This window comes from Salvelinus sp. IW2-2015, linkage group LG4q.1:29 (assembly GCF_002910315.2).
Source record: "Salvelinus sp. IW2-2015 linkage group LG4q.1:29, ASM291031v2, whole genome shotgun sequence".
Lineage (NCBI taxonomy): Eukaryota > Metazoa > Chordata > Actinopteri > Salmoniformes > Salmonidae > Salvelinus > Salvelinus sp. IW2-2015.
In genome coordinates this window covers 70,891,014-70,917,852 of record NC_036842.1, presented here as the reverse complement: position 1 = coordinate 70,917,852, position 26,839 = coordinate 70,891,014, and the positions used below count along the sequence as shown (strand labels likewise).

The 26,839-nt window shown below is 41.3% G+C and overlaps 1 protein-coding gene across 1 annotated transcript; it reads right to left on the bottom strand.

The window, feature by feature from the left end:
• Window positions 1-26,839, bottom strand: LOC111962478 (ammonium transporter Rh type C 1-like). Its single transcript, XM_023985590.2, is given in 12 exon segments — window positions 1-106; window positions 1,040-1,107; window positions 12,323-12,365; window positions 12,367-12,394; window positions 12,670-12,794; window positions 13,056-13,192; window positions 13,393-13,530; window positions 13,681-13,847; window positions 13,940-14,087; window positions 15,366-15,516; window positions 17,556-17,748; window positions 26,564-26,839. Coding segments are annotated over 12 exon segments (1,506 nt in total). The 5' UTR covers window positions 26,787-26,839; the 3' UTR covers window positions 1-21.

Here is a 26,839-nt window from a genome sequence, read left to right as displayed (position 1 = left end):
CTGGTTTCTGTCCAGCAGATGTCAGTGTAGGATAGGCTCATCAGTTGAAAGTGTAGGTTGGAGATGAGTCTGTTCTGACTGTTCCACAGAGGAATTAGATTCCGTTCTGTGAAAGACAAAGGTTACATTAAGGTTACAACCTTTACGTGTGAAACTAAACACATATTTAAACGTCAACCATCGAATTCAAGTAAATATCTAGGCTACATATCTTCTCCAACATGGTTTCATCATATCAAGGCCTCAGCCAGACAGTTTATTAATTAAAATATTCTGACGAGTACACTCTTTCTATTTTCAAATTGATTCACTTAAATGGAATTGAAAGTTGGTTCCTGTTCTTTTTCTATATTGTTTTACATCAAATAGACAGATACCTCCTAAATAGACAAAATCCTCCTCTCACACACATCAAATGCATTTTCTATAACTTCAAGGTGACTTTAAGAAAGCACCCGTCCAAAGCTATGGAACACCCCTATCAACACAGAACAGATTAACTTAAAGACAGAACACGTAGCCTATCCAACACACACACACATTTGGCGTACCACACCCCCCCGCAGTTCGGGGGGTCCACAAGCTTTGCCCCCCACCCTAAAAGATAGTATATGAACACGTCGTAAGCCATAGAAAAATGTGTAGAATTGCAGGAAATGTGCTCTTTTCCTCAAATTTGCTTTTTTTCCTGTGCGTGCAGTGCAGTACGTCACTACACACCACACACGAACACATACACACTTTTCCAATTCAGCATTTAAAAAACTCAGAAAGAACAAGGTAAGGGTGATGGTGCCATGCTGTCTCCACACATTTGAGGCAATATTCACAGTATTGTGTGGGCCCAAACATAGATTGTTTGCACTATCGGAGGCTATACGCTGTATATAGCAGTGGTCTGCTGCCATCTTGATGATACTTGACATAACACATTTTATGAGAACCAAAGCAGATCTCATGCTGTACCATGAGGTGTAAGAAACAAAAACCTTACAATCCAACCTCCATAATCACACTGTTGCACAAATCTGCTACTTACACAGTATTGCTCTGCATGTGGTTACTGTACTCCACGGTAGGTGGATTGTTCTCTTCATCCTCAGGTAACTGGGGGCAGAAATCATCATCACCATCATCATAGAAACATTTTTATTTGAACTTCCAATATCATGTAAAAGAAGAGGTAAACATAGTTTCCACTGCCATTTCCTTCCTCAGCCTCTTCAAACCAAAGACTATTTAGACATAACAATAAGCAACCCTTATTGGACTGGAGACAAGTTAATAGCTAAATACTGGTATTGACCATTCCATGTAGGACGTGACAGTATGAGGGAAACCCTATTGTTTAGGTGACAGGGGTGACTAAAACATACACTTRCKTTTAACAATGACATACATCAATTAAAACAAAAGGTGTACAATTATTTTGATTTAAATTCTCCCAACTAAAAAAAGCTAAGGAATTACCTTCAGAAAGATAGTTCCAAAATGACTTTGCAGTCTTCATGATATTAATGCATTTAGTCTGGTTTAGTACAGTATCACATCCCAGTAGATCTCATCAAAGCAGATGCCATCAAGACCATTCCCTCAGATCGGAAACTAGTCGGTTCTGTAACAGTTAGTTTTGGTTGTGAATCTTTAGTTTGGGCATGCCTGTTTGTAGTTTCCTATTTGTGTACAGTATACAGTATTTGTTTCCTTCACCATATGAATGTAATAATCCGCTTGGGCTCGCGGACCCAAAGGAGTCAAGACAGAGCTGGCCCTGGACCTAAAATAAGGTTGCTGTCTCCCTGGGCACATGAACATTCAACAACTGGTTGCCTACGCTTACTTCTCACATTTATTCACAAATTCATTCAGGTTACAGAACCATTAGGCAAGCCTAGAACCCCTAGACTTAGAATGTAAAGTGTTAACAGTAGGCGGTCTAGTCAGTTKCGTAACAGTACAAATATCCATATTTGTGGTATATAACTTACATTGTTTAAAACAAATCACAGTTTTTTAAACATAAGAATCATTCAAATACACAACTGAGTGACATAGACTTGTCTTCACATTCTCAATGTAAAAGTTCTCATTGTTTTCAACAAAGCAGCAGACATGCAAAATGAAATCATAGATAGAATAACTTTATTTTTCCTGGGAGGGAACTTCTTGTTTGGAGTGGTTTAAAAATAACATAGTAGGCTACACATTAGACCTACTAGACTACAATAATAGTCTCATGAAACACTTCTAGTGATGAAGTTGTTCAAATGGGTAGATTTAATTAAATGCTTTATAACGTACATATTAGAATGAACCAGAAATAAAATGTGATTTCATTAAACAAAGATAACAAGTGTCAGTGTTTCTTAGGAAGATATTGTTGTGATTCCATCTAAAGTAGTACAAATTAACTATAAACTCCATGAACAGAACAGCATAAAGAGTGGTGAAGAGGAGAGGCCTGTTTTCTGTCCAGCAGGAGTCAGTGTAGGATAGGACCATTAGTTGAAAGTGTAGGGGGGAGATGACATCAGGCTCTAGCGTCAGTTCTGACTGTTCCACAGAGAAATTTGATTCCGTTCTGTGAAAGACAAAGGTTAGATTAAAGTTACAACTTTTATGTGTGAAACTGATACACACTGATACCTGAAACCCCTAAACACACATTTAAACGTCAACCATCGAATTCAAGTAAATATACAGGCTGCACATCTTCTCCAACGTGGTTTCATCATGTCAAGGCCTCAGCCAGACAGTTTATTCATAACTTCCCAGTACACTCTTTCTATTTTTAAAATTGCTTCACTTAAATGGAATAAAAAGTTGGTTCCTGTTCTTTTTCTATATTGTTAAACATCAAAAAGACAAATACCTCCTAAATTGACAAAATCCTCCTCTCACAAATGGCAAATGCTTTTTACCTCCCAGACACTGTCATGAAAATCCCCTATTCTAAAAGCAGTATCATAGTCATTTTCAACTTCAAGGTCACTGTCAGAAAGCACCCATCCAGAACTATGGAACACCCCTATCAACACAGGACAGATGAACTTTCCAATTCAACTTTCCAACACACGTGCCTTTCCAATTCAGCATCTCAAAAACTCTGAAAGAACAAGGTAAGAGGTGATGGTGCCATGCTATTTCCACTTATTTGAGGCAATATTCACAGTATTGTGTGGACCCAAACATGGATTGTTTGCACTAGCGGTGGGCATGCGCTGCAGTGGTTTGCTGCCATCAGAATATTTTACATCTTATGAGGACAAAGGCATTTCTTATGCTACACCAGGCCCCCCAAGACCTGATCATAACACTGGCCCTGCTTAAGCCTCATAAGACGTGTTATGTAAAATATCCTCATATGGCAGCAGACCACTGTGCTATACGCAGTGTATGCCTACCATACCTTCTTACGCTTCCAAATAAAATATTGAAATATTGATAATTTATTTGACCAAGACAGAGCGAAATAGCCCCCCTCTGTCTCAGTATGTGTAGACCATATATCTGATTCTGTCTGGGAAAAAAATAGTATAGCATGTTATAATATTTCTGTTCAGACATCATTAGATACATGGGCTACATCTAGTAAGACAGAGGGGCGCTGTTTCACTCGCTAGTTTCAGCAGAGAGGAAGAGACAAACGAGAGGGCTCACTCTCTCCAAAAATCAAATTTTTAGGGSGGAGACATGAGCATCTTGTCATGATATACAGATCCCTGGTTTCAGCCCCTCGCGAATTGGAAAGGAACGTTGGCGGGTGCACGGTGCTCTGTTCGGATGCTGCCATCCCCAAAAGTAAATTGATGTTTTTCCAAAATTATATAATTACTAAATAAAATCATGCAAAATACTTCACCAGAGAGCATGACTTAGCCACAAAGAATCATTCGCTTATTTTTCTGTTTTTTTAATAGCTGTGGATTGTTTTAAAACTCAAGTGAGTAGACCTATGCCTATTTGGTAAGTCTGCAATTTGGGCAGCCTGCATGGCAATAGGCCTAGCTGATTATTGAGTTGCGGCTGCTAGTGAAATGCATCTAAAATATGTGCGATAAATTTGTCTTGAATATCATTTAAAATGTTGAGAAGAAGGGGAGGGGTGTGTGGCGAAGGTATGGGGTGTCTCTCTCCAGTCTCATGGCAGAATTAGATGTTCATCTATGATTCTCCAATGTCAAATTTCGAAGTTACTACAAAAGTCAAATTTTGAAGTGTTTAAGGTTAAGTTGAAGTATTAACTCCAAAAATCTTAAGGTTAGGTATTAACTCTGAATGGGTAAAGTAAGGTTTAAGGTTTGAGAAAATAATTCAAACATGCAACTTTTTGTGTCAGCGGCAGATACTTATGTCCATCCACCATCCCCATCAACAATGCCCTAGCAAAACCAAAACCTACTTGATGGAAAAAGTGCCCACTGTGGCCCCTAGTGGCCAGTTTCCACATCATCTCCCGACATCCTCAGACATGGATGGCCGTCTAATACTGACTTGTATCACGGGTGACCTGGCTGGGCACTCAGCTCTCCAGAAAGCACTCAGATGTCTCTCTCCAATTCTTGCACATTCAATGTTTCATTGTGTGAATTGTTTGCCCAGGCTTTTATTTTTTTATTTGATAAATTCCCCATTATATGGCCTATGTCACCAGTATGCCTAATAAATGTATCGTTAATCCTCGTCATTTGGCTACATTAATTTCTGTTAATTCATGTATTAATTAGTCATTTAACATTCTCGGAGTGGAAAAATTGTTTGCAGAGTTCACAACCGTCTACACTTGTGAGAAACAAGCTTGGGTTCATTTCATAACCATCATTCAAATCAAATTAAATCAAATTGTATTCGTCACATGCGCGGATTACAACAAAGAAAAATACCAACAAAAAATAAAAATAATAAAAGTAACAAATAATTAAAGAGCAGCAGTAAAATAACAATAGCGAGGCAATATACAGGGGATACCGGTACAGACTCAATGTGTGGGGGCACCGGTTAGTCGAGGTAATTGAAGTAATATGTGCATGTAGGTAAAGCTATTAAGGTGATTATGCATAGGTAATAACAGAGAGTAGCAGCAGCGTAAAAGGGGGTGGGGGCAATCCAAATAGTCCGGGTAGCCATTTGATTAGATGTTCAGGAGTCTTATGGCTTGGGGGTCGAAGCTGTTTAGATGCCTCTTTGACCTAGACTTGGAGCTCCGGTACTGCATGCCTTGCGGTAGCAGAGAACAGTCTATGACTAGGGTGACTGGACTGGTCCTCAATTTTTAAGGCATTCCTCTGACACCGCCTGGTATAGAGGTTCTGGATGGCAGGAAGCTTGGCCCCAGTGATGTACTGGGCCGCACACACTACCCTCTAGTGCCTTGCGGTCGGAGGCCGAGCAGTTGCCATACCAGGCAGTGATGCAACCAGTCAGGATGCTCTCAATGGTGCAGCTGTAGAACTTTTTGAGGATCTGAGGACACATGCCAAATCTTTTCAGTCTCCTGAGGGGGAATAGGCATTGTCGTTTCCTCTTCACGACTGTCTTGGTATGTTTGGACCATGATAGTTTGTTGGTGATGTGGATACCAAGGAACTTGAAGCTCTCAGTCTGCTCCACTACAGCCCTGTCCATGAGAATGGGGGCGTGCTCGGTCATCCTTTTCCTGTAGTCCACAGTCATCTCCTTTGTCTTGATCACGTTGAGGGAGAGGTTGTTGTCCTGGCTACACACGGTCAGGTCTATGACCTCCTCCCTATAGGCTGTCTCGTCATTGTCGGTGATCAGGCCTACCACTGTTGTGTCATCGGCAAACGTGAGGATACTGAAAAATGGCGCCGATAGAGATGGCAGTTTCGCTTCTAGTACTTAGGAAACAGTGCAGTATTTTGTTTTTTAATATATTTTTTCTTACATTGTTAGCCCAGAAAACCTTAAGTGTTATTACGTACAGCCGGGAAGGACTATTCGATATCAGAGACGTCAACTTACCAGCACAACCAGCACAATGACCAGGAATACGACTTTCCCGAAGCGGATCCTTTGTCTGAACAATTCAGGGCATTTGAACTGATTCCAGAGGCTGACCCAAAAACAACTCCGCTGYAGGAGAGGGTGCCGGAGTGGTCTTCTAGTGAGGCTTCGGATGCGCGCATACCACCCACCGCTTCCGAGTATATTACTCGCTAATGTCCAGTCCCTTGTTAACAAAGTCTATGAAATCAGGGCAAGAGATTCTTTCCAAAGAGATATCCAGGATTGTAACATACTCTTTCACGGAAACATGGTTAGCTTGGGATATGCTGTCGGAGTCAGTACAGCCAATGGGATTTTCAGTGCATTGCGCCGACAGGAATAAACATCTCTCCGTTAAGAAGAAGGGCGGAAGTGTGTGTTTCATGATTAGCGACTCATGGTGTAATTATAACAACATACAGGAACTTAAGTCTTTTTGTTCACCTGAACTAGAATTCCTCACAATCCAATGCCGATCGTATTATCTCCCAAGAGAACTCTCCTTGGTTATCGTCACAGCCGTGTATATCCCCCCGCAAGCGGATACCAAGACGGCCATTTAAGGAACTTCACTAGACTTTATGCAAACTGGAAACCATATATCCTGAGGCTGCATTTATTGTAGCTGGGGATTTTAACAAAGCTAATTTGAGAACAAGGCTACCTAAGTTCTATCAGCATATCAATTGCAGTACACGAGCGAGTAACACGCTCGACCATTGCTACTCTGACTTCCGTGATGCATACAAGGCCCTTCCCCGCCCTCCTTTTGGAAAATCTGACCATGACTCCATCTTGTAGGCAGAAACTAAAACAGGAAGCACCCGTGCTTAGGTCTATCCAGCACTGGTCTGACCAATCGGATTCCACACTTCAAGATTGCTTCGATCGTGTGGAATGGGATATGTTCCGGGTAGCCTCAGAGAGCAACATTGACGTATACGCTTACTCGGTGAGCGAGTTTACAAGGAAGTGTATAGGAGATGTTGTACCTACTGTGACTATTGAAACCTTCCCAAACCAGAAACTGTGGATTGATGGCAGCATTCGCGCAAAACTGAAAGCACGTACCACCGCATTTAGTCATTGCAAGGCAACTGGGAATATGGCCGAATACAAACAGTGTAGTTATTCCCTCCGTAAGGCAATCAAACAAGCAAAGTATCAGTGTAGAGACAAAATGAAGTCGCAATTCAACGGTTCAAACACGAGACATATGTGGCAGGATCTACAGAAAATCACGGATTACAAAAAGAAAACCAGCCCTGTCGCGGACTTCGAAGTCTTGCTTCCAGACAAATTAAACAACTTCTTTGCGTGCTTTGAGGACAATACAGTACCACCAACGCGGCTTGGTACCAAAGACTGTGGGCTCGCCTTCTCCATGGACAGCGTGAGTAAAACATTTAAACGTGTTAACCCTCGCAAGGCTGCCGGCCCAGATGGTATCCCTAGCCGCATCCTCAGAGCATGTGCAGACCAGCTGGCTGCTGTGTTTACGGCCATCCTGTTCCCAAGAAAGCCAAGGTGACTGAAGTAAATTACTAGCGCCCCGTAGCACTCACTTCTGTCATCATGAAGTGCTTTGAGAGACTAGCTGAGGATCATACCACCTACACCCTACCTGTCACCCTAGACCCACTTCAATTTGCTTACTGCCCCAATAGGTTCACAGACAATGCAATCGCCATCACACTGCACACTGCCCTATCCCATCTGGACAAAAGGAATACTTATGTAAGAATGCTGTTCATTGACTACAGCTCAGCATTCAACACCATAGTACCCTCCACCCCCAGGTGGTGAAGGTAAGAAACAACATCTCCACTCCGCTGATCCTTAACACTGAGGCCCCAGTGTGTGTGTTCTCAGCCCCCTCCTGTACTCCCTGTTCACCCATGACTGCATGGCCATGCACGCCTCCAACTCAATCATCAAGTTTACAGATGACACAACAGTAGTGGGCTTGATTACCAACAACGACGAGACAGCCTACAGGGAGGAGGTGAGGGCCCTCAGAGTGTGGTGTCAGGAAAAGAACCTCTCACTCAACGTCAACAAAACAAAGGAGATGATCGTGGACTTCAGGAAACAGCAGAGGGAGCCGCCCCCTATCCACGTCGACGGGACAGTAGCGGAGAAGGTGGAAAGTTTTAAGTTCCTCAGCATACACATCACGGACAAACTGAAATGGTCCACCCACACAGAGACAATGTGGTGAAGAAGGTGCAACAGCGCCTCTTCAGGGAGGAGGTGAGGGCTTGTCACCGAAAACCCTCACTAACTTTTACAGGTGCATAATCGAGAGCATCCTGTCGGGCTGTATCAACGCCTGGTACGGCAACTGCACAACTCCGCTCTCCAGAGGGTGGTGCGTTCTGCACAACGCATCACCAGGGGAACACTACCTGCCTTCCAGGACATCTACAACACCTGATGTCACAGGAAGGCAAAAAATAAAGGACAATAACCACCCGAGCCACTACCTATTCACCCCGCTTCCATCTAGAAGGCGAGGTCAGTACAGGTGCATCAAAGCTGGGACAGAGAGATTGAAAAACAGCTTCTATCTCAAGGCCATCAGATTGTTAAACAGCCATCACTAGCACAGAGAGGCGGCTGCCTACCTACAGACTTGATATCATTGGCCACTTTAATAAATGGAACACTAGTCACTTTAATAATGCCATCTCGCATTACTTATTTAATTTGTATATACTGTATACTGTATCCTACACTATCTATTCTATACTATCTATTGCATCTTAGCCGCTCTGTCACTGCTCATCCATATATTTTATATTTATATATTCTTATCCCATTTCTTTACTAGATTGTGTGTATTAGGTTTTGTTGTGGAATTTGTGAGATATTAGGTTTTGTTGTGGAATTGTTAGATATTACCTGTTACATACTGCAGCACTGTCGGATCTAGAAGCATAACATAAGCATAAGATATTACAGTTTTTAATTTCCCGTTGGTATGATATACGTGCTTGTAGTTTGTTGTCTTTTGTTTGGATTGCTCCATGTGAGCAATAAGCATGTGTATGTTCCATTAGCACAAAAAGCTTATTTCTCTCAAATGTAGTGCACAAATTTGTTTACGTCCCTGTTAGTGAGCATTTCTCCTCTGCCAAGATAATCCATTCACCTAACAGGTGTGACATATCAAGAAGCTGATTAAACAGCATGATCATTACACAGGTGCACCTTTTGGTGGGGACAAAAAACGGCCACTCTAAAATGTGCAGTTTTGTCAAACAACACATTGCCACAGATTTGAGGAAGCGTGCAATTGGCATGCTGACTGCAGGAATGTCCACCAGAGCTGTTGCCAGACCATTGAATGTTAATTTCTCTACCATAAGTCATCGTTTTAGAGAATTTGGCAGTACGTCCAACTGGCTTCAAAACCGCAGAGCACTTGTATGGCGTCGTGTGGGCAAGCGGTTTGCTGATGTCAACGTTGTGAACAGAGTGCCCCATGGGGCCGGTGGTGTTATGGTATGGGCAGACATAAGCTACGGACAACTAACACAATTGCATCGGCGTGTACGGCAGCGTGTTCCAATTCCCAGCAATATCCAACAACTTCACACAGCCATTGAAGAGGAGTGGGACAAGATTCCACAGGCCACAATCAACAGCCTGATCAACTCTATGCAAAGGAAATGCGTTGCACTGCATGAGGCAAATGGTGGTCACAACAGATACTGACTGGTTTTCTGATCCACGTCCCTACGTCCCTTTTTAAAGGTATCTGTGCTGCATATCTGTATTCCTAGTCATGTGAAATCCATATATTCGCGCCTGATGCATTTGTTTAAATTGACTGATTTCCTTATATGAACTGTAAATCAGTAAAATATTTGAAATTGTTGCATGTTGCATTTATATTTTTGTTTAGTATAGTGTAACACTGTTAGACCATTCGCGGGCGGGCTTAGGACCATGTGGACGCCTTAGAGCAGGCTTGAAGGCTGTTGCTTGGCTGGCTGGCTTTAGGACTCTGGAGAGAGGATTGAACAGCTGTAGTGAACAGTGTGACTTCTCTCTCATGGCCGTGATCCATAATACAATGATAATTCAAATAGCCATGCTAGCTTCGCCCTCATTTGTGTGCTAGCAAACATGCTAGGTAGTGCTAGAATCAACAGCCAATCCAGTAGTGGCTGGAAACTATACTGAGCTTTGATTGGTCAAAATATATCGCAAAGTATTTGCATAAAGTTAAACTTTCCCCGACTTAAATCCCACCCTGTTCACACTCCCTTGCCCATGCATGCTCGCATTGCCCAGCGGTCCATCTGACCACTTTTTTTCCCTCCGTTGAAAATGAATGGGGCTTCCGTTGTTTCATCACACCCATCGTGGATAGTGGATCCAAGCTGTCAGTTGAATGAAGTGCAGAGTTGGAAGGTTTAGGTTTAAAAAATATATATAATTATAAAGTAATTATCAGCAAAGTCAGTGCTAGTAGAAAAAGACAAGTAAAGTTTTTTTGTGAATTATTGTTTTATTTAAATAGATTAGGGCAGACAAAAATTACCATTTGAAATAGTTATTCAATACATCATAGTTTAAGCCAATTTGCTGATTTCCCATTGCCACCCATGAACGGTTCTTGGTGTCCCCTTGGCCCCCCCTATGAAACACCCCAGCAACAGGACCTAAAAAAAACATAAACAAACAAACAAAACATGGCATACGGTATACCTGTCAAAAAGGACAGAATCTCCAAAAATTCTGATAACTGCAATAATTATTCGAGCACCAGCATCACCGGAGGTGTGGGCTGTATAAAGACATTGTGTACAGTCACATACAGTAGCCTATTTTACAGTTAATATGAATGATTAAGGGTCTGCTTGTGATTTGACATATGCCTGACTGGTGATAAAACATGCCACCATCATTTTTATCTAGCTATTTTATTATTTTCCAATGTGATTTCATTAAAGATAACAAGTATCAGTGTTTCTATAAATTCCATGAACAGAACAGTATAAAGAGTGGTGAAGAGGAGAGGACTGGTTTCTGTCCAGCAGGAGTCAGTGTAGGATAGGACCATTAGTTGAAAGTGTAGGGGGGAGATGACATCAGGCTCTAGCGTCAGTTCTGTCTCCGTTCCAAAGATATATTAGATTCTGTTCTGTAAATGACAAGGTTACATTAAGGTTACAACCTTTGTGTGAAACTGATACAGCCCCTAAACACATATTTAAACATCAACCATCAAATGAAAGTAAATATATAGGCTGCACATCTTCTCCAACGTGGTTTCATCATATCAAGGCCTCAGCCAAACAGTTTATTCATAAATTCCCAGTACACTTTTTCTATTTTTAAAATTGCTTGACTGAAATGGAATAAAAAGTTGTTTCCTGTTATTTTCTATATTGTTTTACATCAAATAGACAGATACCTTCTAAATCCCTTATTCTAAAAGCAGTATCATTGTCATTTTCAGGCCAAGCCCAACAGCTACTGTGTAACTTCAAGGTCACTTTCAGAAAGCACCCGTGCAGAGCTATGGAACACCCCTATCTGGGTAGGCCACTGGGCACACCCACAGCATTTCAAAGGAGGCGATGGTGCCATGCTGTCTCCACTTATTTGAGGCAATATTCACAGTATTGTGTGGGCCCAAACATAGATTGTTTGCACTATCGGAGGCTATACGCTGTATATAGCAGTGGTCTGCTGCCATCTTGATAGATACTTGAACAACACATCTTATGAAACCAAAGCAGTTCTCATACTGTACCATGAGGTGTAAGAAAAAAAACCTACAATCCAACCTCCATAATCACACAGTTGCACAATCTGCTACTTACACGGCCCTGTCCGCATTGGTTACTGTACTCCACGGTAGGTGGATTGTTCTCTTCATCCTCAGGTAACTGGGGGCAGAAAATCATCATCATCATCTCATCATATAACATTTTTTTTTTTTTAGAACTTCCAATTCATGTAAAGAAGAGGTAAACATAGTTTCCACTGGCCATTTCCTTCCTCAGCTCTTTCAAAACCAAAGCCATTTAGATATAACAATAAGCAACCTTATTGGACTGGAGACAAGCAAATACTGTATTGGCCTTCCATGTAGGACGTGACAGTATGAAGGAATCACTGTTTTTTAGGTACAGGGTGACTAAAACATACACTTTCTTTAACAATGACATAAATCAGTTAAAATAAAAGGTGTACAATATTACTGAAAAACTAAGAAATCCACTTCAGAAAAATAGCTCCAACATGGCTTCACGGTTCTTCGTGCTATTTAGACTAATGGTTTAGTTCAGTATCTCACCTCCCAGTAGATCTCATCATCAAAGCAGCTGTTATCAGGAGCACCCCCAGATCGGTAACCTCAGGATACAGCCTGTGGTAAACACAACATCCTCATCTCACCAACATTGAGTACACGACTGAGTACATGAGAAATTATTCAGATACACACCCCAGCCAAACAATACTACAATACCACAGTAACCATAGCAGCTATCTTGTAACATGTTCTCATGCAAACACACACACACACACACCGCACACGCACACGCACAACGCACAACGCACACGCACAGCGCCACACACGGCACACGCAACACGCACACACGACACACCACAAACACAACCTAATCGGGACACCACTCTCACCAACAATGATTCCTCCTCCGATTCCAAAGCAGAGGGCAACACAGAGCCCTGCTGCCTGGTGTCCTCCCTGCTGGGTCGGCTTCATATCTTTCCATTCCCCCTTAAAGTCAAACGTGTTTCTCAACCTATTTAAAAAACAACATTGTTACTCTATATCAGTAAGTCTAAGGAAAATATCACATTTAGAAGCGGCAACAACTGAGCAGACATTCTTTTCATTGTCGCAGTATTCTTGTTGCCCATCTTCTGTGCCACTACTGCATGTGCATAATAATTACATCAGATGAGTTCATCACCTTAAAGCTGCCAATTAGGCCTAAAACTGGGGCAGACTGAAATAATAACAGGCCATTCGTTGGGCATACAGTTGTAACCTGTGAACTCACCCCTCCTCGCCATAGACGCCTTCACTGGCGGCTGCAGCAGTGATGGCGCCCACGATGCCCCCTATGACCCCAGGCATGGCGTGGAGGTTGTGGATGCCACACGTGTCATGGATCTTCAGATATTTCTCCATGAATGGCTGAGGGGACAAAGACACATAGCTAGCTATATGACCACTAATCAAATAGGAGTAGCCTAGTCATAAGCCACTAACTAGTCCCAATTATACTAGCGAATAGCCACTATACTCCTTCACTGCATTCAGTAAGCACATTTAGTGAAATGTTGCAGACAGAAAACTCATGAATAAAACTGATGTGACTCCATATTCTACGTTACCGTGATATAAATGTAGCCCAGGGTGGAGACGATGCCACAGCAGAACCCTACAATCAGAGACCCATAAGGCATTAGCATGAACTCCGCTGCCGTTCCCACGGCAACGCCCCCGGCCAGTGTGGCGTTCTGGATGTGAACCTGGAACACAGAAACAAAAGAGTTGGCCAATAGCTTGAGTAGAGATGCAGTACATGATAAAAAGTTAGTAGGTATGATCATAGGAGTTGGCAGGACAGCACAAACAGATCTGGGACTGATCTGACACACRATGTGGGTCCATTACATTACCATGTCCAGCTTGCCGGTCTTCTGGGAGAGACTGGAGATGGCTATGGCGGTGAGGACAGTGGCGGCCAGGGACAGGTAGGTGTTGATGGCTGCTCGATGCTGCCCATCACCGTGGTCCGAGATGGCCGAGTTAAAACTAGGCCAGAACATCCACAGGAACAGGGTTCCTATGGGGCAGGAATGGATCAATTTTGATACAGTTTCACCAATACGAGTATGGCAAATGTGAAAAGTGTCAACCATTATAGTTCAGCCTCACCGATCATGGCAAAGACGTCTGAATTATAGACAGAGCCAATCCGATGCTTGCTCTGGTCCAGGTTGGGCCGGTACAGCATCCACGAGATGGACAGACCATAATAAGCCCCGAATGTGTGGATCACCATGGAGCCACCAGCATCCCTGGCCTATAACGTAGAATGATATCCAGTAAACCAGCCACCTTATTCGTATGTACTCTGAACAAAAATATAAATGCAACATGTAAAGTGTTGGTCCCAGAAAATGTTGGTCCTAGAAAATGTTAATGCGCACAAAAAGCTTATTTCTCTCAAATTTTGTCCACAAATTTGTTTGCATCCCTGTTAGTGAGCATTTGTTCTACCTTACAGGTGTGGCATATCTAAAAGTTGATTCAACAGCATGATCATTACACAGGTGTAGCATTCCTTTAGTCAGCATGACTGCAGGAATGTCCACCAGTGCTGTTGCCAGAATATTGAATACAATTGAATATACATTTCTCTACCATAAGCAGCCTCCAGCATTGTTTTAGAGAATTTTGCAGTACGTCCAACCGACCTCACAACCGCAGACCACGTGTATGGCACCATGTTGGAAAGCGGTTTGCTGATGTCAGGGTTGTGAACAGAGTTCCCCATGGTGACGGTGGGGTTATGGTATGGGCAGGCATAAGCTATGGACAACGAACACAATTGCATTTTATCGATGGCAATTTGAATGCACAGAGACACCGTGACGTCCTGAGGACAATTGTCATGCCATTCATCCGCCGCAATCACCTGATGTTTCAGCATGATAATGCACAGATCTGTACACAATTCCTGGAAGCTTTAAAGGTCCCAGTTCTTCCATGGCCTGCATACTCACCAGACATGTCACCCATTGAGCATGTTTGGGATGCTCTGGATCGACGTGTATGACAGTGTGTTCCAGTTCCCGCCAATATCCAGCAACTTCGCACAGCCATTAAAAGAGTGGGACAACATTCCACAGGCCACAATCAATAGCCTGATGAACTCTTTGCAAAGGAGATACATCACGCTGCATGATGCAAATGGTAGTCACACCAGATACTGACTGGTTTTCTGATCCACGCCCCTACTTTAATAAAAAAAGTTATCACCAACAAATGCATATCTGTATTCACAGTCATGTGAAATCCATAGATTAGGGCCTAAATAATATATTTWATTTAATTGATTTCCTTTTATGAACTGCTCACCTAAAATCTTTGAAATTGTTGCYTGTTGCATTTATAGTTTTGTTCAGTATAGATATCTGCATCTATTCCATTAAGTTTTATTGTAAAGGTAAATGCATTCAATCAATCAAACAAGCACGTACCATGACACAGCATCACTGTGTGCCATTCTTGAGAACCATGTATGCAGGTTTTATGCAGGACTTAATATTAAAGCCTTTATTATTTACTAAAGACTTACATGTATGAGGCTGAGGATGATATACTCCTCCACAGCATACAGAGTGACTCCAAACAGCGTCATCACCATCAACTGGACTGGGCTCACCTTGCCTAGCACCGCCCCGTACGCTATCAGGCAGCTGGCTACACAGAAGTCTGCATTGATCATGCTGAGAAGGACAGAACCAGGGTAAGATTAGAATGTTTACTGGGTCAGTGTCAGCCTGGTTCCAGATATGTTTGTGCTGTATTTTGTAATTTGGTCACTGACTACATTTACATGTGCACAGTGTTCCCGGAAAGTAGCTCATATCCCACTTAACGGCTTATTTGGGATAAACTGTTTACATGCACCTTTGATATCCTGCTCACGAGTATCCCTGTCTCCAGAAATAAACATAATATTCCTAATTGAAGTTCATATGGGTTAAATGGAATAGTAACTTAAATGTGGACACTGACTGTGGGCCTATAACCTCTCACATGTAAAATAATATAATATTAACTCCTGCAGAATTATGCATTTCTTGCAGTGAAATTATACAACAAATATACATTACCAGTGTTAATTATCTTGATTAATAATGCATTCATTCTGTCGATGTATGAAATTATTCTCGTGAACATTTTATTTAGTCTTCTGGGGCAACAAGTTATGATAGAAGAGAAGCTGCATGTATCTAACTATAGTTAACAAACAAATGGCCTACCAAATGCCAGAAATTATAATATGGCCTACCAAATGTTGGAAATTATAAGCAGAAACATATATAAATTTGAGGTGAAAGTAGCATTAACCGGTTGGCTATATGGTCCAGTAAGGAGTATCAGCAAAATACATTATTATGGAATTATTATGGTGGATGGAACTGTGCAGGTATAGCATACTTTTTTATGTGATTGGTTTGACAATCAGATGAAAACATCATAACACAACAACCATGACATGCTAAACTGAGCTTGCGCAGACCACGAAAAACAACAGTAAAGGGAATAAAGTGTTGACATTCCACAGTATCCCGTCTAAGATCAGCATATCCCAGGCATCTTATCCGGGTTTCTCATAACCGGGATACAAGCTTTTCATGGTTATTGTAAACGGGATATGATGTTAATATGCATCAACTCAAAAACAGAATACTAAAGTATCCCAAATAATAACGGGATATTGGTGAGTCTATGTTTTAAAAGTGTAGCATGACCATGTCATTGTCCCTTTAAAATGGTCACAGAAAATAATGACAATGACTTCATCCTCAAAGGCCAATAGTTTAAAAATAATTTAAGAACCTTGTTATTAAATTGCCAGTCCAACATTATGATACAGTATATTGACTTGGTCGATTTGTATCCTTCAGTAGTTTGTTACAAATTAAACCACACACAGAGCTGCACCCCCTCTACGCACAGTATTTCTATGATCTCACATAACCCCCCTAAACACACACACACACACACACACACACACACACACACACACACACACACACACACACACACACACACACACACACACACACACACACACACACACACACACACACACACACACACACGTTTGCTTATACGCACACACGTCACACAGACATGCACCCACACATGGAGTATTATCTGTTGATACAATACTTCAACAGTATCATATATGCGTGATTACATGTAGTACTGTGTTTTTGTTTGCCCTCACATTATTGTGTCCACAGACAGTATATCTCACAAGCCAGGAGGATCAACAGTAACAGGTGATACATAAGGGATTTTCAAATGCAGACCGGTTCCTCCACTTCTCTGGCATCACGATAGGTTCTCTCTGGCACTCCCACCATGCACGCATACAGGATTCATTTCCATCCACACATGTTATTCTATAGATTGATTTCAATGATGTAGGCATATGTTTTGCATGACTGACTCATTCACATAGGACTCATTCATAAGGTTATACATAATATGTAAAGTATCTGTCCAATTATAGTCAGTGAATGGTCAGCCAGAAGGGCTTTGTTGGATGGGTTGAGTTTGTTTATGTTAGAAGCTTTTTTATATAAATCCATACAATATTCACTTTCGTCTTTCCAGGTGACCACTGTGGTGACATCACTTTCACCTATCAAATATGACACCAGCATTCACTAATCTCATTAGTCACAAAAGACAGAAGATCCAAAGATACAAGTTTAACGCTGTTAGACCAAAACCGATGGACTCTAACCTCTCCACGCCGATCTTGATCTTGCCGTCCATTGGGTCCAGAGAGTGGAACCATCCCTGCATCAGAAGTGCCCACTGAAGGCCGAAGCCGGCGATGAGGAAGTTGAAGCCAACGGCACCGAAGCTGTAGCGCTTCAGGAAGGTCATGAGGAATCCGAAGCCCACAAAGATCATCACATGGACATCCTGGAAACCTGGGGGAAAAAGAGGGCGAGGCGTGGTGGGTGGGGGAGAGGTAGGGAAGGGTATAAGGTGCAGATCAACACTTAGGGAAATGAGAGGGTCAATTGTAATCAGTTACATATTAATCCTAGTTCTACAAAGAGAATGAATTAGACATGGAAACTAAACTCAGCAAAAAAAGAAACGTCCCTTTTTCAGGACCCTGTCTTTCAAAGATAATTCGTAAAAATCCAAATAACTTCACAGATCTTCATTGTAAAAGATTTAAACACTGTTTCCTATGCTTGTTCAATGAACCATAAACAATTATTGAACATGCACCTGTGGAACGGTCATTAAGACACTAACAGCTTACAGACGATAGGCAACAAGGGTGGCAGGTAGCCTAGTGGTTAGTGTTGGACTATCGAATCCCTGAGCTGACAAGGTAAAAATCTGTCATTCTGACCCTGAACAAGGCAGTTAACCCACTGTTCCTAGGATATCATTGAAAATAAGAATTTGTTATAAACTGACATGCCTAGTTAAAAAAAATGAAGGTCACAGTTATGAAAACTTAGGACACTAAAGAGGCCTTCCTACTGACTCTGAAAAACACCAAAAGGAAGATGCCTTGGGTCCCTGCTCATCTGTGTGAATGTGGCATTAGGACTGCAGATGTGGCCAGGGCAATAAATTGCAATGTCACTACTGTGAGATGCCTAAGACAGTGCTACAGGACAGACAGCTGATTGTCCTTGCAGTGGCCGACCACGTGTAACAACACCTGCACAGGATCGGTACATCTGAACATCACACCTGTGGGACAGGTACAAGATGGCAACAACAACTGCCTGAGTTACACCAGGAATGCACAATCACTCCATCAGTGCTCAGACTGTCTGCAATAGGCTGATCGAGGCTGGACTGAGGGCTTGTAGGCCTGTTGTAAGGCAGGTCCTCACCAGACATCACCAGCAACAATGTCGCCTATGGGCACAAACCCACTGTCGATGGACCAGACAGGACTGGCAAAAAGTCTTCTTCACTGACGAGTCGCGGTTTTGTCTCTCCAGGGGTGATGGTCGGATTCGTGTTTATCGTTGAAGGAATGAGCGTTACACCGAGGCCTGTACTCTGAAGCGGGATTGATCGGAGGTGGAGGGTCCGTCATGGTCTGGGGCGGTGTGTCACAGCATCATCAGATCTCAATCCCGGATCTCAATCCCGGATCTCAATCCCAATAAGCACTTCTGGGACCTGTTGAATCGGAGGGTGAGGGCTAGGGCTATTCCCCCTAGAAATGTCCGGGAACTTGCAGGTGCCTTGGTGGAAGAGTGGGGTAACATCTCACAGCAAGGACTGGCAAATCTGGTGCAGTCCATGAGGAGGAGATGCACTGCAGTACTTAATGCAGCTGGTGGCTTCACCAGATACTGACTGTTACTTTTGATTTTGACCCCCCCTTTGTTCAGAGACACATTATTCCATTTCTGTGGTACTTGTTCAGTTTATGTCTCAGTTGTTGAATCTTGCTATGTTCATACACATATTTACACATGTTATGTTTGCTGAAAATAAACGCAGTTGACAGTGAGATGACGTTTCTTTTTATGCTGAGTTTATATGTAGGCTATCCATCCTCTGTGGAAACTATGTAGTAAAATGTCTGATGAGTAAATTTACACTCTCATATGATTTCCCTTCTTCACCTGCTGATTAAATATAGTGCAACAAGACCACTCATGGTCTGAAAAGTTCTCTACTTCTGAGAGATTTAAACAAACATTATTGCAATCACCATGGTCACAACTGTAACCTGTCAACTCCATCTCCCTTATATAGTCAAATAGAATAAGATTTTTGGTTCAAACATGTTCATTTTAATTAGGTTTTACAGTCATAAAGCAACTGAGGAAAACAAAATTGCTATGTAGTATACCACTTGAATAAAGAAGAAAAATATGCAATTTGTCAACTTTATAAAACAATACACTCTGTCAGAGTGCTGAAAGATCCAGTAGAATAGTTATTTTTTCTTGGGGAAAGTTAAATAAACAAATGTCCATGTTTTACAAATATGTGTAATTAACTTTTATTTTTAGAGACAAGAATATGTCTGTTTTGAGTACAGTTGAAGTTAGAAGTTTACATACACTTATGTTGGAGTCATTAAAACTAGTTTTTCAACCAATCCACAAATTTCTTGTTAACACACTATACCTTTGGCAAGTCGGTTAGGACATCTACTTTGTGCATGACACAAGTCATTTTTCCAACAATTGTTTACAAATAGATTATTTCACTTATAATTCACTGTAAAAAAGAAATCAGCCAAGACCTCAGGAAAAAAATTGTGGACCTCCACAAGTCTGGTTTTCCTTGGAAGCAATTTCCAAACGCCTGAAGGTACCACGTTCATCTGTACAAACAATAGTATGCAAGTATAAACACCATGGGACCAAGCAGTCATCATACTGCTCAGGAAGGAGACGCGTTCTGTCTCCTAGAGATTATTTGTTGCGAAAAGTGCAAATCAATCCCAGAACAACAGCAAAGGACCTTGTGAAGATGCTGGAGGAAACAGGTACAAAAGTATCTATATCCACAGTGAAACGAGTCCTATATCGACATAACCTGAAAGGCCACTCAGCAAGGAAGAAGTAACTGCTCCAAAACCGCCATAAAAAAGCCAGACTACGGTTTGCAACTGCACATGGGGACAAAGATCGCAATTTTTGGAGAAATGTCCTCTGGTCTGATGAAACAAAAATAGAACTGTTTGGCCATAATGACCATCGTTATGTTTGGAGTAAAAAGGGGGAGGCTTGCAAGCCAAAGAACACCATCCCAACCGGGAAGCACGGGGGTGGCAGCATCATGTTGTGGGGGTGCTTTGCTGCAGGAGGGACTGGTGCACTTCACAATAGAAATTGCATCATGAGGGAGGACAATTATGTGGATATATTGAAGCAACATCTCAAGACATCAGTCAGGAAGTTAAAGCTTGGTCGCAAATGGGTCTTCCAAATGGACAATGACCCCAAGCATACTTCCAAAGTTGTGGCAAAATGGCTTAAGGACAACAAAGTCAAGGTATTGGAGTGGCCATCACAATGCCCTGACCTCAATCCCATAGACAGTTTGTGGGCAGCACTGAAAAAGTGTGTGCGAGCAAGGAGGCCTACAAACCTGACTCAGTTACACCAGCTCTGTCAGGAGGAATGGGCTAAAATTCACCCAACTTATTGTGGGAAGCTTATGGAAGGCCACCCGAAACGTTTGACCCAAGTTAAACAATTTAAAGGCAATGCTACCAAATACTAATTGAGTGTATCTAAACTTCTGACCCACTGGGAATGTGAGAAAAGCTGAGCCACTGGGAATGTGATAAAAATAAAAGGTGAAATAAATCATTCTCTCTACTATTATTCTGACATTTCACATTCTTAAAGTAAAGTGGTGATCCTAACTTCTCACAGGTAATTTTTACTAGGATTAAATGTCAGGAATTTTGAAACACTGAGTTTAAGTGTATTTGGCTAAGGTGTATGTAATCTTCCAACTTCAACTGTATCTATTGTCAACTCCGTCAGTGGCTTGTCAGCTTTGTCACAGATTGCTAACCCCCTTAACATCAATTTGTTTTGGTAATATTCAGAAAAATATGTTAACCATGTTAACCAATATATGTTTACACTATTGAAGTATTTGCTGTACTAGACATAAAGGATCATATTTCCTTAATACATCTTGTTTTACGTTCTGAATCTAGAAAAACATGCCAAAGTAAAACAAAACAAAAATATGTTTGGAGATTTGTATTTCATATTTGAATAATCTAATGTTAGAATGAAACAATCAAGGCCTTTAAACACTTGTTGAACAATAAATGTAAAAACGAAATTCCTCTGATGGAGTTGACATAAATCCAGTTACAGTAGGAGTATTTCATGAAGAAACATTTTTTATTAGGAGGTTGTTCCTTTACATGGTGTGATAGCTGATACTTTGGTCTATATACAGTACCAGTAAAAAGTTTGGACACACCTACTACATTGTAGAATAATGAAATACTATGAAAATAACACATATGGAATCATGTAGTAACCAAAAAAACTGTTAAACAAATCAGGAGTTCCCACATATGCTAAGTACTTGTTGGCTGCTTTTCATTAACTCTGCGGTCCAACTCATCCTTAACCATCTCAATTGGGTTGAGTTTGGGTGATTGTGGAGGCCAGGTCATCTGATGCAGCACTCCATCACTCTCCTTCTTGGTCAAATAGCCCTTACACAGGCTGGAGGTGTGTTGGGTCATTGTCCTGTTGAAAACAAATGATAGTCCCACTAAGCGCAAACCGGATGGGATGGCGTTTCGCTGCAGAATGCTGTGGTAGCCATGCTGGTTAAGTGTGCCTTGAATTCTAAATAAATCACAGACAGTGTCACCAGCAAAGCACCCCCACACCATCACACCATCATCCTCCATGCTTCACGGTGTGAACCACACATGCAGAGATAATCCATTTACCTACTCTGCGTATCACAAAGATACAGCGGTTTGGACTCATCAGACAAAAGGACAGATTTCCACCGGTCTAATGTCCATTACTCGTGTTTCTTGGCCCAAGTACGTTTCTTCTTATTGGTGTCCTTTAGTAGTGGTTTCTTTTCAGCAATGCAACCATGAAGGACTGATTCACGCAGTCTCCTCTGAACAGTTGATATTGAGATGTGTCTGTAACTTGAAATCTGTGAAGCATTTATTTGGGCTGCAATCTGAGGTGGAGTTAACTCTAATGAACTTATTCTCTGCAGCAGAGGTAACTCTGGGTCTTCCTTTCCTGTGGCGGTCCTCATGAGAGCCAGTTTCATCATAGTGCTTGATGTTTTTTTGCGACTGCACTTGAAGTTCTTGAAATGTTCAGCATTGACTGACCTTCATGTCTTAAAGTAATGATGGACTGTCGTTTCTCTTTGGTCATTTGAGCTATTCTTGCCATAATATGGACTTGGTATTTTACCAAATAAGGCTATCTTCTGTATACCACCCCTACCTTGTCACAACACAACTGATTGGCTCAAACGCATTAAGAAGGAAAGAAATTCCACAAATAAACTTTTAACAAAGCACTCCTGTTAATTGAAATGCATTCCAGGTGACTACCTCATGAAGCTGGTTGAGAGAATGCCAAGAGTGTGCAAAGCTGTCATCAAGGCAAAGGGTGGCTACTCAAATATAAAATATATTTTGATTTGTTTAACATATTTTTGGTTACTGGATGTGTTATTTCATAGTTTTGATGTCTAAACTATTATTCTACAATGTAGAAAATAGTAAAAATAAAGAAAAACCCTTGAATGAGTTGATGTGTCCAAACCTTTGACTGGTACTGTATATATTTGTAATGCTGTTATTATTAAGAAAAATAATTGTGATTGTCCGGTCTTTCAAAAAACCCTGTTTCACAACATGGCATGTGAGAGAGTGAGGGTGACATGGGGGATAATGGAAAGGTCAAGAGTGAAAATTATGCAAACATGGTTCAAGGACATCTCTGTTTTACTAACTGTGTAGATACAGTATACACAAATAACCTCATAGATACCCATAGTACGAGTAGAAAGCTGTTTACAATGAAGTTTTGGTTTCTGTCCATACTGGAAGCCCCATATTTACAATGTGTACATCCCCCATGCAAAATCATCGAGGGCTCAACTAGAACGTACCATACCGAAACTCAAGATTAAGCATCTTGGGATACTCACATTGCAGTTTTACAATGTTCAAAAGGAAAACATGACCATTCTCAAGGGCATAGACACAATATACAGACTAAAACATAGAAGGTGATGTACGGAGGCCATACATAAACATATACAGTATGTATAAATAATGTACAGGTAAAAAGGGATCCAAAACATTACTGTGAACTTGGTAGACGCAAATACTCAATTTGACATTTTTTACAAGAAAACAAATTAAAATCAAATCAAATTATATTAGTCACATGCGCCGAATACAACAGGTGTAGACCTTACAGTGAAATGCTTACTTACGAGCCCCTAACCAACAATGCAGTTTAAAAAAATACAGATAAGAATAAGAGATAAAAGTAACAAGCAATTAAAGAGCAGCAGTGAAATAACAATAGCGAGACTATACAGGGGGGTACAGATATAGAGTCAATGTGCGGGGGCACCGGTTATTTGAGGAAGTATGTATATGTAGGTAGAGTTATTAAAGTGACTATGCATAGATGACAACAGAGAGTAGCAGTGGTATAAAGAGGGGGTGAGGGGGGAAGTGCAAATAGAGCAGAGAGAACAGTCTATGACTAGGGTAGCTGGAGTCTTTGACAATTTTTAGGGCTTTCCTCTGACACCGCCTGGTATAGAGGTCCTGGATGGCAGAAAGCTTGGCCCCAGTGATGTACTGGGCCGTTCGCACTACCCTCTGTAGTGTCGGAGGCCGAGCAGTTGCCATACCAGGCAGTGATGCAACCAGTCAGGATGCTCTCGATGGTGCAGCTGTAGAACCTTTTGAGGGTCTGAGGACCCATGCCAAATCTTTTCAGTCTCCTGAGGGGGAATAGGTTTTGTCGTTCCCTCTTCACGACTGTCTTGGTGTTAGGACCATGATAGTTTGTTGGTGATGTGGACACCAAGGAACTTGAAGCTCTCAACCTGCGCAACTGCAGCCCCGTCGATGAGAATGGGAACGTGCTCTGTCCTCTTTTTCATGTAGTTCACAATCATCTCCTTTGTCTTGATCACGTTGAGGGAGAGGTTGTTGTCCTCCCTTTAGGCTGTCTCATCGTTGTCTGTTGTGTCATCGGCAAATTTAATGATGGTGTTGGAGTCGTGCCTGGCCATGCAGTCATGAGTGAACAGAGAGTACAGGAGGGGACTGAGCATGCACCAGCCTTCACTGACTTCAAAATTCAGTCATCATCCAAGTGAATGTATTTATTTTTATTTAACCTTTATTTAACTAGGCAAGTCAGTTAAGAACACATTATTATTTACAATGATGGCCTTGGAACAGTGGGTTAACTGACTTGTTCAGGGGCAGAACAACAGATTTTTACATTGTCAGCTCAGGGATTCGATCTGGCAACCTTTCGGTTACTGGCCCAACGCTCTAACCACTAGGATACATGCCGCCCGAAAATAATCATATGGCCAACAGAAATTACTCTTGGCTACATCCACAGGACACACCAGTATGAATAAATACTAGCATTAACAAGCCAGTATCATTTTCAAGATGAGCAGCCATAACTGTCTGGTGCATTCCAGAGGACTACAGGTCGCATTCGCATTGTGAAACATTAGTTACTCAAATAAAAAGTGTACACAACAGTCTAATATACTACCACAGATGTAGGATCTTAATTTGAGGTAGTTTGCTACAGCAGGAAAATAATCCTGCAGCAACAGAAAATGTGAATTATGTGGATTATAATCAAATTGACCTTTTTGTAGGGTTTGATACATTTTTTGTAAGGGAAAATCAAGTCAAAATTACAAGTGGAAATGTAGCCTAGCAGTTACCAAAAGGTTGCTGGCTCAAATACATGAGACGACAAGGAGAAAAATTGATGTGTACTTGAGCAAGGCATTTAACCCTAATTTGCTCCAGGGGCGCTGTACTACTATGGCTAACCCTGTCAACAACCATTTCACTGCACCTATCTGGTGTATGTAACAATAATTTTTTTTCTTCTTAAATACACTGCAAGTTTTAAATGTCCTGCATTTCAGGAAAGTTCCCCTGCAACAGGGTGATCAAATTAAAATCCTACATGTTACCCACTCTTATATAATATCAGGTTAACAAATACAGCATCTATTTGTACCAGACAAACAATATGGCCCTTGAAGAAAATTCCCTGCCTTGTTCAGATTGTTCCCATACTGACTTCAGAGATCAAATGACCTACTCCTCGATCTCATGCTTGATTGGTCTCTATACAACAGACTGTGACAGCAAAATCATTTATCACCTGACATCCAAAATAAGAGATGGTCCTGCGTTAGGACTGACACCCACACCTGTACTGAGCTAAATTCAACCACACCCTCATAATTCTATAACAGGTGAAATAAGATTCTATACAACGAATTGAACTGAAGCTAAACAACACACATACACCCATGCACAGACAACACACACATGTAACACACACACGCACCGCCTTGATGTTCATTATTAATCTTGTAATTCTAGCCATTTCATATGATATAAGCATCCTGGAGTCTGCAGATGCACCTGTTGTGAGAGGGTGTGGGAGATAATGAACTTTAGGAAGGAGGGACAAGCCCACTGGAAATATATTGTACACCTGTGTGTATATGTGGCAGATCATTGAAAGTTAGTATGACATTCCTGGAAAATACCAAAAAATTCTACCTATTGGGTAATAGACCTATTATAATCTATATTTTTCACAACTATTACATGACATGTTATTGCTGAACAAAAGTTTAATTTTATCATTTTATGCAATGTTCAACTATAATGTTCAAGTTCTGGTCATTGCCATGCAAGTACAAATAAGCATATGGAATTGCGAAGCATCAGCTCTCATAAGCTTATGTGTTCAATAATTTTCTTAATGTTACAATAAAAAGTGATAATTTGTGGAAAAGGACTACCCTAATAGCCTACGTTTCTAAATAAAACAACCAAATTGGCAAAGTTTTGTTGAGAATATATAGAATTATTTTATTTCAGAAATGTTTGGTTGGTGAAATAAAATCAAAATAATAAACCAATATAAAAAGAAAACATAAATCAAAATTGAAAAGCAAAAGAGCAGGTCATTTTGGGTCACTTACTTGGATATCTGAAATAGAAGTCGTTCTCAATGTTACTGGATATGTTATTAGAAGTTTTATGCTCTATCCAATGTGCATCCGATTCCTCGTTATAACGGATAAAAATGCCGAATAAGATGATCATGGCAATTTGCCATACGAAACACACTGCTGGAAGACTAATTCGGACATTGGTATTTTTCGGCCGGTCACAGCATTGCCTGAAGCTTTGTATACAACCCATTGTGTTATCGTGACAATGGTCCAGTTGCCTTTGGTGCCTAATGGAGAAAGACG